At 44.6% G+C, this 18,736-nt stretch overlaps 1 protein-coding gene across 1 annotated transcript in view; it reads right to left on the bottom strand.

The window, feature by feature from the left end:
* CAMK1D (calcium/calmodulin dependent protein kinase ID) overlaps window positions 1–12,941 on the bottom strand; it is a 205,297-nt gene extending 192,356 nt beyond the window's left edge. Inside the window, exon 1 of the mRNA XM_015870614.3 lies at window positions 12,074–12,941. Within this exon, the coding sequence (XP_015726100.1) occupies window positions 12,074–12,165 (92 nt within the window). The 5' untranslated portion in view covers window positions 12,166–12,941. The remainder of the gene's footprint in view (window positions 1–12,073) is intronic.
* Window positions 12,942–18,736: the final 5,795 nt, after the last annotated feature.

The raw sequence follows: 18,736 nt of genomic DNA, 5'->3' as shown, positions 1-18,736 counted from the left end.
TCTGCATTCTCTGCTGATTTATAGCTTCTATGGAATGAAAAGGAAATAAAACTTCTTGTACTTTGTATTTGTACCCTATCTCTTTGCCTTCTTTTTGGAAGAGTCTTTTTAACACCTATCATTTCAGTAAGTAAATTCATATCACATCTGCTTGCACATCTGCAGTTGCAAACTGCCCCACGGGACAGACACATCTCCTTCCTTTTCCTGCCTGGAACTGCAACCTGCTTCTCCTCAGTCCTATAGTTTTATATTGCCTTTTGAAACCTGTGTGTAAGGAGCATAAAATGCTGCTTTCCAGCTTGCTGATGAGTAATATGGGCCTTTCTGGACTCCCAGAGGAAAACCTCCAAGCTGCGCACATCAAAGGCAGAATTTTACAGTCACTTCACACTGCTACAAATGATTTAAGAGAATATCAGAAGAAAAACAGGCCTGTTGTGCTTTTGTGTGCTACCCCCTGACTTCAAGGGAATCTACTGGAAGAGCTAAGCTGATGCACAGGGACCTCTAGGAAGACATTTTTCAAAGGCAAAGCTTGTATTTAAACAGTGTTTTTACTATCAGCCTCCCTCCCTTCTGTATTTTACCGTTAGAGTTGAGGTACCAGAACTCCAAAACCACTGTTGTGTCACCAGTGATACGGCTTAAATAACAGAGAAAAGGGAGTTGATTGCAGAAACTAAAGCACCTGCCATCATAATTATGCAATCATGGAATGGCTTAGGTTGGAGGGGACCTTAAAGCCCACCCAGTCCCAACCCCTGCTGTGGGCTGGGTGCTTCCCACCAGCACAGGTTGCCCAGGGCCCCATCCAACCTGGCCTTGAATATCTCCAGGGATGGGGCACCCACAGCTTCCCTAGGCAGCAGTGCCAGTGTCTCACTGACCTCTGTATATAGACATTAGTGAGTTTCTAACCAATATAATATAATATAAGCAGGCATGAGTCTTCTCCTGCCTTCAGGTCAATGTAATCCCAACAAGAAGCAAAATTCAGTCTGCAATTAACCATGTTCCATAATTCTCTTAAACGGTGTGCACCAAACAGCACAGTTCATTTGCTACGCATTTATTAATGAAGCCAAACAATATGATGTGCAGCAAGAAATTGGCACTGTGTATCACTATGTATCACTGCACATCACTACATAAATAACATTTTAATACATATATGTATATCACTCCATCTATCTGTATGTATATAAAAGGCTCCAACACCTTCATCACAACTACAACGTAGAGATTGCTGCCAGCAATTTTAGTGGTCCTTGATTGACAACAGTGAAGTGTCAGTCCCATAGTATGAGCTACTCTCTACAAAGAGCCTGCAGTTATTAATTCTTGCACTGGTGTACCTCGTGAAGAAGCACGTTCAGCTAGTTCTCTGTGAATGTCAATTAGGCTTAAAACTACCTCATTTTAGAAATATCTGTCTTGGCATTTACCCATAGCTGAACTCTCACTGCTATGCTTTCCCTTAAACTTCTCCCTTTTGACTTTCCCCCAGTGCAGCTCCATTCACGTGTAGAGTGACTACGCTCTCATACTCCTGATATTCTCCTTCAACAGTGCCATAAGGGCACCAGCTTGCTTTCTGAGTACAAACTGTCTCAGCTGTCACTCAGGAAGCCTGGCATCAATTGATTTTCTTTCAAATAAAATACAAGATTCATCACACACACACACACACACACACACACACACAAAACCATCACTCAATAGCCTTGCATATAAAGCCCTGATGGTTTTTTCAAGGTCTCTCCTCTTAAGAAAGTAAGATTTATGTCTGTGATATAAATTACACTCATATGGCTTCTGCCAGGAAAATTAGGAAGTTAAATTACTTCAGATATACCTTAATGTACTAAGAGCACCAGTCTTCCTGCAGCAGAATCATAGAGTAACAGAATATACCAAGTTGGAAGAGACCCAAAGGATTATCAAGTCCAAATCCTAACAACTTGTATAAGCTGAACATGCACACTTTAAGAACCTGTTGGGTTTGTTTTCAACTCATTTCAGCTCCTTTTTTCAGCTCGATCTACATTTCCACCCTCCTAAACATACAGCATCCTGCTTGGGGAAAAGAAAACAAAACATAATCTGTAAGTTAAGTCTGTGGCACAACACAGCTCCCTTGTTCTGATGTTTGGAAAAATTTCCTCTCAGGAAGAGTGGTGAGGCATTGGCACAGGCTGCACAGGGAGGGCACGGAGTCACTGGCACTGGGGGTGTTCAAGGAAAGTGCAGATGTGACTAACTGTGATACAGTTTAGTGTATATGGCGGGGATGGGTTGATGGCTGGGCTGGACAATCTTAGTGGCCTTTCCATCCTAATGATTCTACGGTTTATTCCTTAATGATTCTACGATTTATTCCTCTTTTGCTCCAGTAACTGGGTAATTCAGCCAGACTCTTTTATGCTATACATGTTTTTACCTAAGAATCATTCCATGGCTTGTCAAACAACTCAAGTAATGTGTTGCATGCTATTTGCTTCCCTATTTTCTCCCTGTAGGAAGTTGTACACATGCAGCACCCTTCTAGGAGATGCTTTCACATGCTCATTTTATTGTTCTTTTTTAAGTTTGAGAGCAGTCTGTGTTGGAAAGGGGAGCTTGTTTGCCCTACAATATTCAGGTTGCTATGTAATTATGCAAAAAAAGGTCTATCAGAACACAGTGACTTGGAATGACAGAAGAAGGTAGTGGTTTTGCAGTGATCATCAGCCCATGGAAAAGATCAATGGTGTCAGATTTTCTGCTCAAATATACTAAGTCTCTTGAGCACCCTACAGCAGGAAATCCCTTTAAGGCAGAGGTGTGAGGCTCATGGTGATCCCAGAGCTTTAAATAGTCTTTTGGATACCTCAGGCCTCAGCCACAAAATGTCCTCACGTAAAAGACGCAGCCTTTGTCTTTGTTTCAGGTTCTCTTTAGTTTTCAATAAAAAAGTTTCCCACTTTTGAACCCTTCCCCATCACAAAGGAAATGGCAGGCCATAGAAAGGAGTCTGGGTTTGGTGCTTGACTCCCTTCTTGGCTGTAATGCATACAAATGGCAAAAAAATGACTGAAAAAAATAATAATAGAATAATTAAGGTTAGAAAAGACCACTAGGATCATTTAGTCCAACCATCAACCCATCACCGACATGCCCAAGCAACCCTTGGGAAATGCCACTGCCAAGGACCAGCACAAACACTGGAGTGATCTCATATTGTCCCCAAAACAGACAGGTCTTCTGCAGCTCTTTAAGTTTCTGAGAAGACTTCAGTTCCTCCATGCATCTGTGAAACAACACAGCAATAAAGTGCTTGTGCTGCTACCAACAGCACAGACACAGCGCTGTGCATCTTCAGTGCCTGCTACAAACCTTAGCTAGCAAAAATTCATTATTTGTGATGGCCTTGGGTGATTCACAAGCAAAACAATACACTGTGAAGAAGCTCTGCTGATAGAAGCCAAAAGAAGCAAGACAATCCATTGCATAAGGCTGAGGTTAAGGCTCACGTTCAGCTCCACATCTTACAAGTAATGCAGTGCCTCATTGAAAGCAAAGTCATGTTAGCATTTTGTCTTATTTATTTGGATTTTAAGTTCTTCTGGATATGAGCCCTCTTTTACTCTTGTTTGTAGTATTTCTATCACAACTGAATCTGACCTCTTTTCAGGCCAGTAGAAGTCATAGTAATAAAATATATGTATAGATATTTTTGAACCTTCATATTTTTCTTGTTAGTGTCTAAACCTAAAATATACCCTGGCTTTTCAGTCTTTGCAAACCTGCCAAATTAAACATGAGTGGCTCCACTCACTTATGTTGTACTACCCCAAGAAACAGCCATGTATGTGACCCATCATGCAGCTGGTAGGAGCCAGAAGGCCACATTCCTTGTGACACAGCTGAGCTGCTTTCTCTCACTCACTCCTTCCTCCTTTGTGCCTTGAAAAAGGTACCACCACCCTTGTGCTTCTGCAGTCCATTAGTCCAAAGCTGTTGGTATTTTTGAATACAGTGTATGAAGGAAAAGGAAAGCCAAACCAGTGACCTGTTGTTACAGAGGATCTCCATCCCTGTGTTCAGCTGCTCTGCACACAGCAGAATTGGGAGAGCGTCCCAGCAGCTTTCTCTTAACAAAGTCAGTGTTATAGATATACACATACATATACATATATATGTGTGTATGTATATATATATGTATGTGTTTTTATATATATATATATATATATATATATATATAAAAAACAGCTTTTTAATTCAGCCAAGAAAAATCTGCCAGAAAGCATTATTTTAACCTCACACAATCTGTTTGGTGAGTAATTCTGGCACAAAACTCCACACACAGCTTTCAACATGAAAACATCAGCGAATGGACATGAGAAGTTTATTAACAATCTGTTATTTGTGGTTTTCTTCTTAAAAAAAAATGATTGACACAACACTCAGAGGAAAATTATAGGAACCGCCAAGTCAGATAACACAGCAGCACATCAGCGCTGAGATTTGATAGAAAGGTTTTAGGGAACAGCATGATTGCTATAAAAGAGAAATATTCTGACTGCTGAGCTATTTGCCATTGCAGAACAGCCCAATCATACACATATGTTTGCAAATTATTGCTATTTTTCTTAATTATTATTTACAGAAAACCACTGAAATGCAAGGTGCCTTCAATTCCAACCAAAATGACAGATTGCTGCCCGAAGGAACTGTTTCTCCCCTTCCTTCATTCATTACCTGTTTACTGACAGCACCTCTTTAGTCCCAGCTTGTTTTCATGCTATCTGAAATGACTATAAATTTAGGTCCTATTAAGTTACCATGAATATAAACTGTGAGTCACCACTTAAGTGAATGCCATTACTGGCAATAAGTTCAGAACCTATTATAGATGCTTGCTATTGTCAGGCAAACCAAAACAATACAACTTTATTCAGTATTAATTGCATCCTTCGATGCTTGAAAAGATTAAATAACTCCAACCAATATTCTGCACATCGTACACAGAAACACGTGCAAGGGGCAATGGAAATAACTGAGGTCAGACACAGAAGTAGTGAAAGAAAGAAGCAAAAAGGAAGGAAAAATGGGTAAGGAGATATTTCATCTCCTGTGTTAAAGCAGATGGAGGGTGAAGGAAACAGACAGGCTCCTCCAGATGGTGGAGAAGAAGGCTCTCACACCCACTGTGTTGTGACTGTGTTGGAAAAGAATAAACTTGGGATAAAGGATTACTATGGGATTCCATAGGTCTGGGTTCAGCCCATGTGCCCTGACAGGTCTCCAGTCCCCCTGGGTTTTGTTTCTTGCATGTTTAGGATGTCAGCTGGCTCCATGGCCAGCAAAAGATACCAGTATCAATAACACAAAGGCTGCTCTGAAAGTAATGCCTCCTGTTTCATTATGTTGGCCAACGACATCAGAGCTGGATGTTGGTGGTCCAGCAGTAAAGGCTGAACCTTCTCAAATATACTCCATTACATTTTGCTGCCACGTGACAGATGGCAGCAGAGGGGCATTCTGACAAAAGGGTGTTTGACATGGAAGTGAGGATAAAGAGAAGGTGTGTCACTGAATTCCTATGTGCAGAAAAAAAATGGGACCCACTATCATTCATTGATGGCTGCTGAACATTTATGGAGTGGATGTGAGCACAGCAAGGTAGTAGGTCTCTGCAGTGATAACAGTGACTTGAATGGGAAGTCACGTTCCAGATGGCCAAAGGCAGCCGTGACACGGCAAAATGACAAGCGTCTCAATCAGCTCATCCTTGCAAATCAGCTAATAGTGGTGGCTGTGTTGAAAAAATAGTGTTTTGCAGCTGAGAACTTGCTTTATCAAACAGCGTTGCCATGCTCTTTGCATCTGTTGTAGTCTCCGTGGAAATAAATAGAGACATTACTTTTGGAGCAACCAACATATTAGACATGGATCAGGCAAGGACCATGATACTGTGAAAAAGCCATTAAAAACCAAAAAAGCTCCAGCACTCGATTCCAATCCTACCCAAACAACACAGCAAACTGGGTGCTCCACAATAACGTGTCTTCCTGAAAGCAGCAGACTTTTCTGCAGCCTTCTCCTTCTACCTTTAAATCAAATGGCCACCTTGCTTTTCTTTTTCTCCCATTTCAATTCCAGCTGAATGTTCAAACCTGCTATTTTCTGTAATGTTTAAAGAGACACCAACAATCTACATCACAAAATACTACAATTCACATTGCAAATAGCAGGACTAGTAATTTTTATGCTTCTGGGAGCACTGGATAGTAAAACTATATCACATGACAGCAGTGACAATTCCTTAGGTTAAAACAAATATGCCAGCCCATGGCAGCCGTCTGAGTATTTTTCTGCTTTCTCTACAAACCAAAATATCCCAGCTGCCCCACAGCATTCAGTTAAACATTCAGACCTGGATCCCAGCTACCATTCCTCCTGGAGATGTCACCCATTTCTTAGCAGTCATTACCATGAACTCCATGAGCAGCTGTTGGTAAGATTCACAGATTTACAGATTTGAAGGGACCATGAAACATCCTCCTCTGTACCTCTTGGGCAAGAGGCTAAGAGCTCTCAGATGACAAAAGGATTTCTCCTAGCAACTCATCCTGGAGGAGACGAGAGCCACTTGTCTTCATAGTTGCATGAATCATAGAATCATTAAGTTTGGATAAGATCACCACAATCATCCAGTCCAGCCATCAACTCATCCCCCATCATGCCTACTCACCACATGCCTCCATGCCACGTCCACCCTTCTTTTTAACACCTTCAGGGACAGTGACCCCACCACCTCCCTGGGCAGTCTGTGCCAATGTCTCACCACTTCTTCTTAGAAGAAATTGTTCTTAATGTCCGTCCTGAATCTCCCTTGGTGCAATGTGAGAACATTACATCTCATCCTATTGCTGCTACCTGAGAACTGACTCCCACCTCATCACAACCTCCTTTCAGGAAGTTGTAGAGAGCAACAAGGTCTCCCCCAAATCTCCTCTTCTCCAGATGAACAATCCCAGCGCTCTCAGCCCCTCTGGGACTCTGTATTTTCTCCCCTTAAGATATTTTTCACTGTGAAACATTTCCTTAATGTAGTTAAAAACTAGGAAAATACTGAACTGAGAAAACAATGAAACAGTCTGACAGTCACTGCTGCCACTCCGGGGTGTCATAAAAAAGAGGCAGAAATGGCTCATAATGTCAGCAGAGACGTGGAAATCAGACAAACACTCTTCCATCTTCACAGGGGGTAGAGAGACAGAGAAAGCACAAATAGCAAGATGTTTAAATCCTGATAATCTCCAAACTCAAAAAAGAAAAACAATTGGGTAACTTGCATGATGCCTGAAGTTAAAGAGCTAAGCAGTGATGATTTGTTGTATTGAACACACTGACATTAATTACGATAACTGGTGTTTTTGACATTTAGCTGATAAAATGGGAAGATCCTAGAATCATAGAACCATAACATGGCTTGTGTTGGACCTCACAGATCAGTTACAACCCCCTGCAACGGGTAGGGTTGCCAACTTATAGATCAAGCACTAGGATCTTTGAATAGAGACAACCAGACCTTGAGCCTAAGGGTATTCTCAGCATCTCCCTTCTACACAGCAACTCCAACGCATGGAGAATTTCTACCACCAGGACTGCAGAGCTGAATGGCTGGCCTGAGTTAAGAACAAAGGATACATATCACCTCCAACGGCCTTGTTCTCTATGAAGCTCTGAGCATGCAAAGCCGATGGGACCACGGAAGCCTATGTGTCAGTGTGGGACTGTGTAGGGAAAACAAAATGAAGGATGTAAGAGCACAAAATTAAAGAAGACTGAGCACAATTGCTTGTGACAGAACGCATGTGAATGAGAGGAAATAGATGTGAGGGCAGGACTGAACAACTGTGCTTCACGTCAGAAACAAGCACCTATGAATGCATGTAAGAGTATGAGAGCATCAGGAGTTCATCAGGTGTGATGTAAGAATACGGAACAGACCCAAGACACTGGGACTTGAATAGTAGAGATTACAGTAGAGCCTCTGAAAAAAAAAAACAACAACAAAACCAAGAAACAGAACCACCTACAGTTTTCTCTGAACTATACTTTAGAATAAAGTACTGAAGACATCATCGCAGCGTGCTTGTCTTCCCACCCACCTATTACTACCTTATGACTCTATCCACGCAGCTCCTTGTGTTATCATTACTGAGCTGTAAGGACTTCACTGTAGTATACTTATGGACAATACCAGCATTTCCACAGTTACTAAAGCTGAGCCTTCCTAAGCAAGATAACTTCATTGTAACTCCAATGTCACTAAGCCCTGGTGACATATATTAGAAAAGTGAGGTCAATCCAGTTAGATGGACTGAACGATCAGCTGACGGATAACAGTAATACTACTTCTCAAAATGTCAATATCTTACATTTGAAATGCCTTGCATACAATGTCAGTTCAACACAGCGAGAAAACAGTATTTCAGTGACCATTCATCTTCTTATCAGATTCCTGCTCTTGTGAAACTTGGAATCTCCTAAGGGCCAGGGCAGCAATCCTGCTCTACAGGCAGGTCTGGGAACTGAGCTGAGCTGCAGCAGGTGACACTGTTGAAATTTAAGAAGAATTTCCTGTACAGGTTGCAGAGTGGGACCATATTCAATGAGCATATCATCCACATGTTTCTTCTGTTACATTTTCATGCATAATATTGCCAACGTAGTTCATTGGCATTCTGATAACCAAGAGATGACAATCATATATGCACATCTACTGTTTCTCAACCTTCCCACCTTTATTTTTCTGCTTCCTGCCTCTTTTTTCTTCCACCTCTGCTTGTTTTGCCTCTCCTCACTCTTTTTTCTAATGTCTATCTTCATAGAATCATAGAATCATCAAGGTTGGACAATACCACTAGGATCATCCAAGCCCAACCATCAACCCATCCCCATCAAACCCACTAACCATGTCCCTCTGTGCCCCGCAGTCCCTTTGAGGTGACAGATCCTTTTCCTCCATTTCCTACTCCCACTTCCACCAAGGAAGCTGAAGCGTACCTGCAAAAGTCTCTTCCCAGTTCCCAAGGGAAAATAAAACAAAAACTCTGCTTATGGGAGGCTGCACAGCCCTGGGGTTGGGTACCACCTGAGCTGATAATGTCTTTAGGAAACCCCTACTGCCATCAGCACTGGGCAAAGCAAGCAGCCCAGACCCCAGCCACTGAAAGAAATGACTCTTCAGCTGTAAAAGGCCTCTTTCCTACGCCCAGAGATGATGTTCAGTTCGGGATGCCTATTTCAGTAGCAATATGGAAAGACGTGATCTACAGGGACATGTAAATAATTGATGCCTGCCATAATTCCACTCTAGAAGAGAACTGGGTATTCATTAGAGGTTCCTTGAAGCACAAATGATTTCATGATTAAGCAAGTTAAGATCTTTTTTAATAATTACAGCAGTCTTATCTCTCCTCGTGCTGGAGATCTGGAGAAAACCTTTTATACAAAGGAAAGGCTCCATTCAGAGAACAAACCATTATCAGAGTACACACGCAGATTAAACGCTCACATATCAATGCTCTTGATGTAAAATGTTTTTAAAGTTTCACTTTCTGCCCCAGTTTGGGAGGTTTGATTCTCTTTTTACTGTCACTAATTTCATCTCAGAGTTCCAACTGCTGCACAGGTTCCAGGAAAAAGGGCTGCTTTGTTGCTCCGGCATCCTGAGATGGAAGGAGGCAGAGTGATGCCCAGCACAGCACCGACACCAATCTGATTCCCCTCTCTGAGCCTCCAGCTCCTCGCCCCAAGCCCCATCCGTGCTACACTAAAACCTATTAAATGATGGATCGACCACAGCATGTCTGACACGGTTCAGCATCACTGTGTAAAAGGGAGAAAAGCAGATTTTATCCCTGCTGCTAAGTAATGCCAGAGGAAAACATCTGGATTCAGATGCTCTAAAGGTATTTAGACTTAATTCCTACATCTTTTCCCCCCTACCAATCACTCTGTGTTTGTCCCATCATTTGAGCTCCTGTGTATCTATCCATTGCTGGAGTCAATGAGCACAGCTCCATTGGCTTCGGCGGGGATTGAAGTCCTTTAATGATTTGCACAGGAATGGCCTAATTTTTTTAACAGGTTTCCCAGCCTGGTATGTGGCAGCAGCACAGGGAAGAGCCACACGTGCTGCTCAAGGCAACACAGAACCACCACCCACTTTCAGACCCCCAGCTGCTCTCTGCAGCTCGGGAAGCACAGCCAGAAGGCGACCGATGTGTGGGCTGCAAAGTGCACATACACTCAGAATTAACAAGCCCACGACACAGAAAAGAGCAGCTCTGTTTTCTTTATACAGGACCAGTTATTTGGATTCTCTGAAACTTTCTAGACCGGTTGCTCAAATTAAAGAACATCAAATTAAAGAAGTCCTATCATGAGGGATGAGGGCCTTTCTGACCCAGCTGTGATGCTGAGATGGTGTTTAATAGCAAGAGGCACTCAATGGCAGCTGTTACTGTATCACATTTGTAACAGCCATCCCAACAGACACAGCTATGAACTGGAATCATCTGTACCTCCCTCAGGACCTACAACTGCTCCTATACTTTCAGTGGGATTTGGACCATGTCCACAGTATTAACTGCTTCTAGAACTCTTCAGTGGCACAAGTTAGCCCTGACTGATGGCTTTTTTTATACCTCAAGTGGGAAAATAACGTGATGTTGTATAATGGAAAGCGCAGAAAACTGTCCTGTCACAGAATCATAGAACAGCTTGGGTTGGAAGCGACCTCAAAGCCCCCTCCAGCCCCAACCCCTTGCCATGAGCTGGGTGCCCCCTACCAGCTCAGGCTGCCCCCATCCAACCCGGCCTTGAGCACCTCCAGGGATGGGGCACCCACAGCTTCTCTGGCAAATGAATGAATTTCCCTGCACTAAGACCTTCCTCCTCCAAGCCCTTTTGCTCAATAAGGGAACCAACACACCAAAGGTGACATGCAGGGACACAGCACAAAATTCTGACAGCAAAACTCAATGAAGGTGACAAGAACATCCCACAGCACTCAGCCCTTGCACTGCACTCTGCATCTTCATAGCTCTGGACAGACATTCGTGCCGTTGGCTAAGGCAGCCTTTTGCCAAGCTCTACACTATGTGGTCATCACAGTGCAGCTGGGTGGCCCACATCCACACCAAGAGAGCAGCCTGGTTCTCACCTGCAGATCGTTGGAGGTAATCAGTGAGCCCAGGAACCAGAAATACTGTTTGTAGAGAGCCCTCCCTTGGAAGCAGAAAGAAACTGAACTATTTCAGCTGAAACTTCAGCTGTGCTTTGGAAGTGGCATGAAGGGTACAGAGTGTAGAGTCACTCAAAGTTGCCATGAAAGTCAGCGGGGCACAGACACAAACAGCACTGCCCACACAACAGAACTTTAATGGCCAATACAACACTCGGCAAGCAAAAACACAACAAAAAGAAAACTCCGCTCAGCCAAAAAAGCAGCATCCTGCACCCTGCTCCCATCCACCATCTGCGCATGTTTATTCTGAGCCTTCAGAGGAAAAAAAAAAAAATCAAAAACAACTCAAGCGTTTTTCTAATCTTTCTGCCCCGCCACTATAAATAACAGGAATAAACCCCAACAACAGTTCAGCGTCGCAGCGAAACGCATCCAATCCGCTCCCATTATTTCTGCCCGTCCGCCCGCGAATAGAAGCGGCCATCGGCGCCAGGGCGCAGCGTGCGACTCAGTGCGCGTTTATTTACACCTCCTCATTCTATCAATATTTCAAACCACGGCTTTTCTCTTTTCCTTTTTCCCTTCTTCTTTCTTCCCCTCCTCCCCCCATTTTTTTTTTCTTTCGTTTCTTTGTCTTTTTTTTTTTCCTTCTCTTTTTTTCCTCTTGCCCCGTTGCCATCCTTCCACTCCTCAGCCCAACGCACGGCTCTGCTTCTCCCAGCGTTTCCATCCCACCCCGACTCCCCACCCGTGCCGAGATGCTCGCAGCGCTCACCCGCGCCGATCCCGCTGCGCACCCCGCGCAAATCCATCCCCGCCACTTACGTCCCCAGCGTCTCCTTGAACTCGAAGATCTTCTTGATGTCCTCCGCCTGCTTCTTCCAGGAGCCGCCGCCGTCTCCGTTCTCTCGGGCCATGGCCGCTCCACGCAGCCCCGCGGATGCCCGCCGGCTCCGCGCCGCCGTGCGGCTTTTGCTTTCTCTTCTGCCTCGGCAGCTGCTGCTGTTTCTCTTCTTTCTTTCTTTTTTTTTTTTTTTTTCTCTTTTCCTCCTCCTCCTCCTCACACTTCCTGCCCTCCGCCGCTTTTATTTCCTCCGCGCTCGGGCACGCTTCTCGAGTGCCACTTTTCCTGGGCTATTTCGTCCCAACTTTCTCTACCTTCCCTCCCTGTTCCCTCCTCCGTGTCCTCAGCTCTCGTCCCCTTCCCCCCCCACCCCCTCCTTCCTTCCGCACCCTCGAGCGCAGCGCTCTTCGGGGTCACTTTTGTCCTCACCGACAGGGACACCCCGGGGGGAAAAATCCTTTTTTTTTTTCCCTTATTTTTTATCTTCTTTTCCCTTCCTTTCTTTTTGTCTTCTTTCTTTTTCCCCTTCCTTTCTCTTTTTATCTTTTTTTTTTAAATCTTTTTTCTTCTTCTTCTTTTTTTTTTTTTCCTTTTTCTTTTTTCTTTTTTTCTTTTTTTCTCTTTATAGGCTCATCGATTCTCTCCCCCTCACCTTCTGTCCGCACTGATCCCCTCCCCTCACCCCCCGTGGGACGCTCAGAGCCCTCCGGGTGCGGTGCGGTGCGGCCCCGGCGGTAGCGGCTGTGCGCGGTTGTTATGGCAATGGGAGGAGGAGGAGGAGGAGGAGAAGAAGGAGGACGAGGACGAGGAGGAGGAGGCAGCCCCGCCGCCGCTGTGCTGCCTGGCGCTGCCCCTCCTGACTGAATGACTGAAGATAATTCGCATTGCACCAAAACCGCTCACGTCAAACGGGAGGGGAGGGAAAGCCAAGGGGGAAAAAAAAAAATTAAAAGGGAAAGCAGGAAAAAAAGAATCCTCACGCTGTGCAGCGCGGTCGGGCGCAGCGCGGTTGGTGGTGCCCACCCCGGCCAGCAAAAGGGAGGGCGCAAAAGGGGCGCAGCGCAGCGCCCACATTGCGCGGAGCGGCGCTGGGCTGCGGGCCGGGATCTCCCGGCGTGACAGCGCAGAAATCCCCGCTCAGAGGAAACAGCCGAGGGACGAGCACAGCTCAGGGCGTTGCTGGTGGTGGGTAAGGAACCAAAAAGTGCGTTTCTTCCCCCCGGCTGGGAGCTGAAAGCGAGGTCTTAGCTGGCGGCAGGTGCAGGAGAGTCAGAAACGTCAAACTCTGATCATCGGATGATGCACGTGAAAATGAATTCTAACACAGCTAAATAACGCGGGCTTACAAAGAGATGCGAACAAGCACAAAATTACTTAAAATACATTCTTGGATCCCTAAAATCCAACTTTGGAAGCCGATTTTCCTAGTTCATATGAAGAATTTACAAGCTTCCCCTGGATCTGTGCCCCTCTCCGTGCCAATGGGACTTGCGGTGGCTGTGGGAAGGTATAAAGTGGGAAAAGCGCTGAGCAGGTTGGGGTGTCCGGGCAATGCTACCCTCTGCTGGGCAGAGCCACGCGTGTGCCAGCTCCTGTATTTCTTAGTTCACTCTTAATTCAATTGCTATCACATCGGCAGCCTAAAACTTTTGGGATTCCCCACTGTGGATGCCTACGTGTTGTGCTTTAAGCAGCTGAGACTTTCCTTCTGCTCTTGACATCCCCTGCCTTTTCCTGTCTGTAGGGATTCCCTGCCTTGTGTGCTCCTTCCTTCCCTGCAGTCGTGTCACCAGCAGTTCCCAAACTGGTCATAGAAGCATAGAACTGCAGAATCATTAAGGTTGGAAAAGACAACTGAGATCATCTAGACTGACCACCAACCCACCCCCACCATGCCCACTAACCAAGGCCCTCAGTGCCACATCTATGCATTGCTGTAACACCTCCAGGGACAGTGATTCCACCACCTCCCTGTGCAGCCTGTGCCAATGCCTCGCTACTCTTTCTTCCTAATATCCAACCTGGTGCAATTTGAGTCCATTCCCTCTCATCCTATCGCAATTAACTGGGAGAAGAGGCTGACTCCCACCTCACCACAACCTCCTTTCAGGCAGTTGCAGAGGGTGATAAGGTCTCCCCTGAGCCTCCTCTTACACAGATGAACAATTCCAGCTCCTTCAGCCACTCCTCTTAAGGCTCGTACTCCAGACCCCTCACAGCTTCACTGCTCTGCTCAATAAGGATGTTAAACAGGCCCCAATTCTGACTCCTGATCCACACCTGCAAGTTGATATATTGAGAAATGATACACGTCATTGACCCAAAAAGATGCAGCCAACACCAGTAGGAGATTTTTCCTTCAACCCACATGGTGTTTCCTGTCTTTTTTGCAAGCAAATAAATCACTGCTTGTCAGAAGTGCCATGAGGTGATGCTGGTTGAGTTTTGCTTGAATGGCGCTGCTGACCATAACCTCCTGTCTTCAGGAGATAATGGAGAGAATCTGAGGCCACAAAGGGCAAGTGCAATCACCTGCCCTGATCTGCAGCATGACCGGGCCAAAGAACTCCAGCAGAACAGAGGACCAGTGCCATAATTTACACTGGAGACGAGCCATCTACTGCTGTTACTTCTGAAGCTGGCTTGGTCCGCTCAGCATCATGCTGAAATCTTACCACACAGACAGCATTGCTCGCTTTGCTTTTCAGCAGACAAAAATTTGACTTAAAATTACTCCAATTCCTGCCCACACTTCAATCCCTCAGCATAAGGGCCATGTCAGCCTGCAAATCCTCTCCCAATTTAGCCCGCACCTTTGACATCATGTGAATGTGCTCTTTTTTGTGTGTGTGTGATAAAACAACTCATATTCGAAATAACTGATAATGTATAAATCTCCACAGCCATTATGGCTTTAATGAGGAGTGTATGAGATGCTGCCACCAGGCAGGGAGCACTGCTCAATAGGACCATAACGGCCCCTTAGAGTCAGCACGGTGTCAGGCTGGATTTAGGGAGTCTGTAATCTCACTTGACTGATGAGCTCCTGCAGAGGCATTGTGGAGCATTGAGTTATTTGAAGAACGGGTATTTTTTAAGAAAGACAAGAAAAAAAAAAGAAAATCTTATATGAAAACTTCTCTCTTTGAGGGCCTCGTACAGCAGGGTATGCTGCAGTGAAGCGGTATTCAGTCACTCACAACTAGATTGCAAGAACTTCAATGGAGTGATAAAGCAGACAGAAATACAAGAATAAGAATTGTTGATAAGACACTGGTTCAGCAAAAGCTCACACCCTTACACTGGAGTTCCATTTCTTTCTATAAAGCTTCCTATGGAAACTCTGGAATTCAGGGGAATGCTGAAAATAAACTTTTATGTGAGATATTTCGTTTCTAAATAAAAACGACCTTATTTTTGGAGTGATATTCAAAATTACGTTTTTTACCTCTTCAGATTGCATAAATTCCATATGGATGCACACAGCCACATTTGTTTGGGGCCCTCAGTGTGGCACAGTTCTATAATGAACATAAACAGTCACATCCACATTGCACACATGTATATGTACGCACTATAGGCGCAAAGTCATTTGGCGCTGGTCAGGCTTCACTCACATGGATGCTGTTAAGTAATGATGCCATGAACAGGTGTAGGGCTCAGCAAGTAACTCATAGAATTATAGAATCATGTGATTCTATTCTCAGAGCAAAGTGACATCCCCATTGCTTCCCAGTCTCCAGAACGAGCCTAAGACACAAGAAAATCCCAGAGCAAAACATCTTCCAGACTGGCAATATGGGTTACTATCTTAATTATAGTCTGACTAGCATGATAAGCATTCCCTCCAAAGCAACTACTTATATATCTATGTTTACAGCTCTTCTTGGCATTTTCAGGTTAGATATCAGGAAACATTTATTCTCAGAATGAGTGATGAGGCATTGGTACAGGCTGCCCAGGGAGTGGTGGGGTTGTCAGCCACGGTGGTGCTTAAGAAATGTGTGGATGTGGCACTGAAGGCCGTGGTCAGTGGGCACGGTGGGGATGGCCTGATGGTTGGACTGGATGATCCCAGGAGTCTTTTCCAACCTTAATGATTCTGTGACTCGATGATTTGCAGTGACGGGAATGGTGTAGATTCAGTCCCTTTTGGTAAGTGGGAGGAAATCCTCCTGGGAATTACACTGAATCATAAAAAAATAATTAACTCATGACAAGAAGTGCTTATTTAAACAAGGGAGAAAATGGCTTATTTAAAATGAGAAATTTAAATGTTTATTCATATGAGAAGACTGTTTGTTTAAAGAAATAATGGCTCCGTGCTAGCTCTTTCCTCAGGACAGTTATTAAAAAGCACTGGTTTGAAGGTGCACTGTGGTAGGGGATCTGGGGTTTCTGGCTTTCATTGTGGGTGGAACTTGTGGTTGGGTGTTAATGTTTGCCAGGCTTCTTTTGACACCACAAATTCAAGATACAAAACTACAGGCTCAGCTCTAAGCGTGTCCACAGCAGCACGCTTTTCCAAGGCTGACCGTGCTGCAACCCATAGAATCATAGAATCACAGAATCTTTAAGGTTGGAAAAGTCAGCTAAGATCACCCAGTCCAGCTGCCAACCCAACACCGCCATGCCCACTAAACTGTGCCACCAGCAAAGCTCTGAGCTTGTCATAGAATTTATGGTGACTTCGGGGCTGTATGGGAAAAGGATGCATGTAAAGGAAAAAAAGAAAAGGAAAAACAAAACAACCTGAGGCTGCTGCAGGTCTCAGATACATGGTGTTTTGTGTTCTTGTCCTTAAACCACCTCTAGGCACTTTAAAGCCTGAGATCAGTTTAAGCTCTTTAAGATGACCTAAGGCTCTTGCTCATACTAGCAGGTAAAGCACTGCCCCAAAAGCATGCCAATGCAAAGGAGAGGAGATGGTAGGTGCTTTTCTGTCTGCTGTTTTTCTCATGGGGAGGTGGGAGCTTAATTTGCTGAAGGGTTTTTAACTGTCTCTATAAAGCAGAATAAGCAAGTGCTGATCCAGACATGAATTCCCAGCCTTCAGTCAGTTGTCTGAAGACCATCTGGTGCCTCGCTAAGCCCCTGGGTGCTTTTATTACTCAGAAGGTTCGGAGATATCAGCCAACTTTTCTTCCTTGGTTTTATTCTCATCTGGATGAACGGAGGAAACTGGAGGATGAAAATCTTGACAAGATGATGTGAAGGCGGCTTGTTAGACTATGGAAAAATTGGGATTTAAGAGAGTAACAGGCAGGCTGAATATCTCACTTTAAGTCTGCCATGCCATGTGTGTATCACAATAAATCTTTAAACTCAGGGTTGTAAATCACGGTCATGCAACATTATAATGAGGGGGAAAAATCCACAATCATTACCAAAGCAGAAGCAAGAAGAGTGATATGTTGGTAAAGATGGATGTGAGCAATGGACAACAGACAGGAATAGGATGGCAGAGTGGGGAGTCAATGAGGACAAAGGAGCAAGGGAGAGGAGATGCTCCAAGGGGCAAAAGTAGAGAAAGTAAAACCACCCATCCCACAAAGTTCCTAGTGTTCACCTCTGGAGTCCCAAATGTCAGTATAAAATCACCACCAAAATGTGTTACAGAATCTTCAAATCTTTAATGTTGGAAAGGACCAGAAGATCATCCAGTCCTACCGTGTCTTGTAGCTTGAGAGGGCTGCACGGCACAAATCCTGCTCACACGCATCCCTGAGTGCTCAGTTTGAGGTTTCAATGGTCTGAGCCCTGCCAATGAGCCAAGTTGTGGTCATGACAAGAAATGCATCTTCTTCTAGATGGCTTGGCTTCGCACGCTTGTGTTTTGGAGGGAGAAATAAATCAGGACATTCCACCTATAAAGTTTCTATTGAAAGCACGCTAGGTGACAAGGCAAAAATACCAAAAAACAAAGAAGTTGCTCAAATCATTTCAATTCTGAATCCTGCTCCAGGTTAATTTGGAGTGGATTTCTCCCTTACTATGAAGAGTTCAACATAGGGAGCTCATTCATACGGCAAAGGAGCTGCTTGTAATAGTCTTCCCAAATTCCTGACGCCCTGTAAGGATGAACTTGTGCTCAAAGACAGGCACAAGTCAATGGGAGTCATGCTTTGTGCTCACCAGTAGTCATAAAATGCCAAGAGCCCTGGAAGATATGATCCCTAGCATTACAAATTGAGCACCCAAAATTAGCAAACGTGTTTGATTATTTTGGTCTTAATCTCCCCATGCGTCGGTCACACCAGCTGGTGATATTGCAGGAGCGCTGTGAAGATAAACGCAGTGATATTGATCAGATGCTGAAGCACTACAGAGAAGCTCACAAGGAAATTAATGTTGATCTCAGCATGTGGATCAAATAGCGCGTGTTAATGTGGCCTGGAGCGTTTCACTGCATTAAAATAAGCACAAACCATAGGTGATTGGATAATTAAAGGACACATTGCACGGCGTGTGCACAAAGGCCCACAGGGTGGCTGGGTGGGATGTTTGATCTGATCTGATACCCAGATCCAGCCAAATAATGATGCTGTAAGGGCTACAGAATAGAATTTTTCAACAGAACTCAAAACCCAACCCTGCAGGCCATGGGCACCACTAGTTTAGCTGCCCACCATGCTGATCTCTCA

Source organism: Coturnix japonica, chromosome 1, assembly GCF_054131305.1.
Source record: "Coturnix japonica strain WE chromosome 1, WE-NBRP24, whole genome shotgun sequence".
Lineage (NCBI taxonomy): Eukaryota > Metazoa > Chordata > Aves > Galliformes > Phasianidae > Coturnix > Coturnix japonica.
The sequence above is the reverse complement of the archived record's forward strand: the minus strand, read 5'-3'. Positions and strand labels throughout refer to the sequence as shown.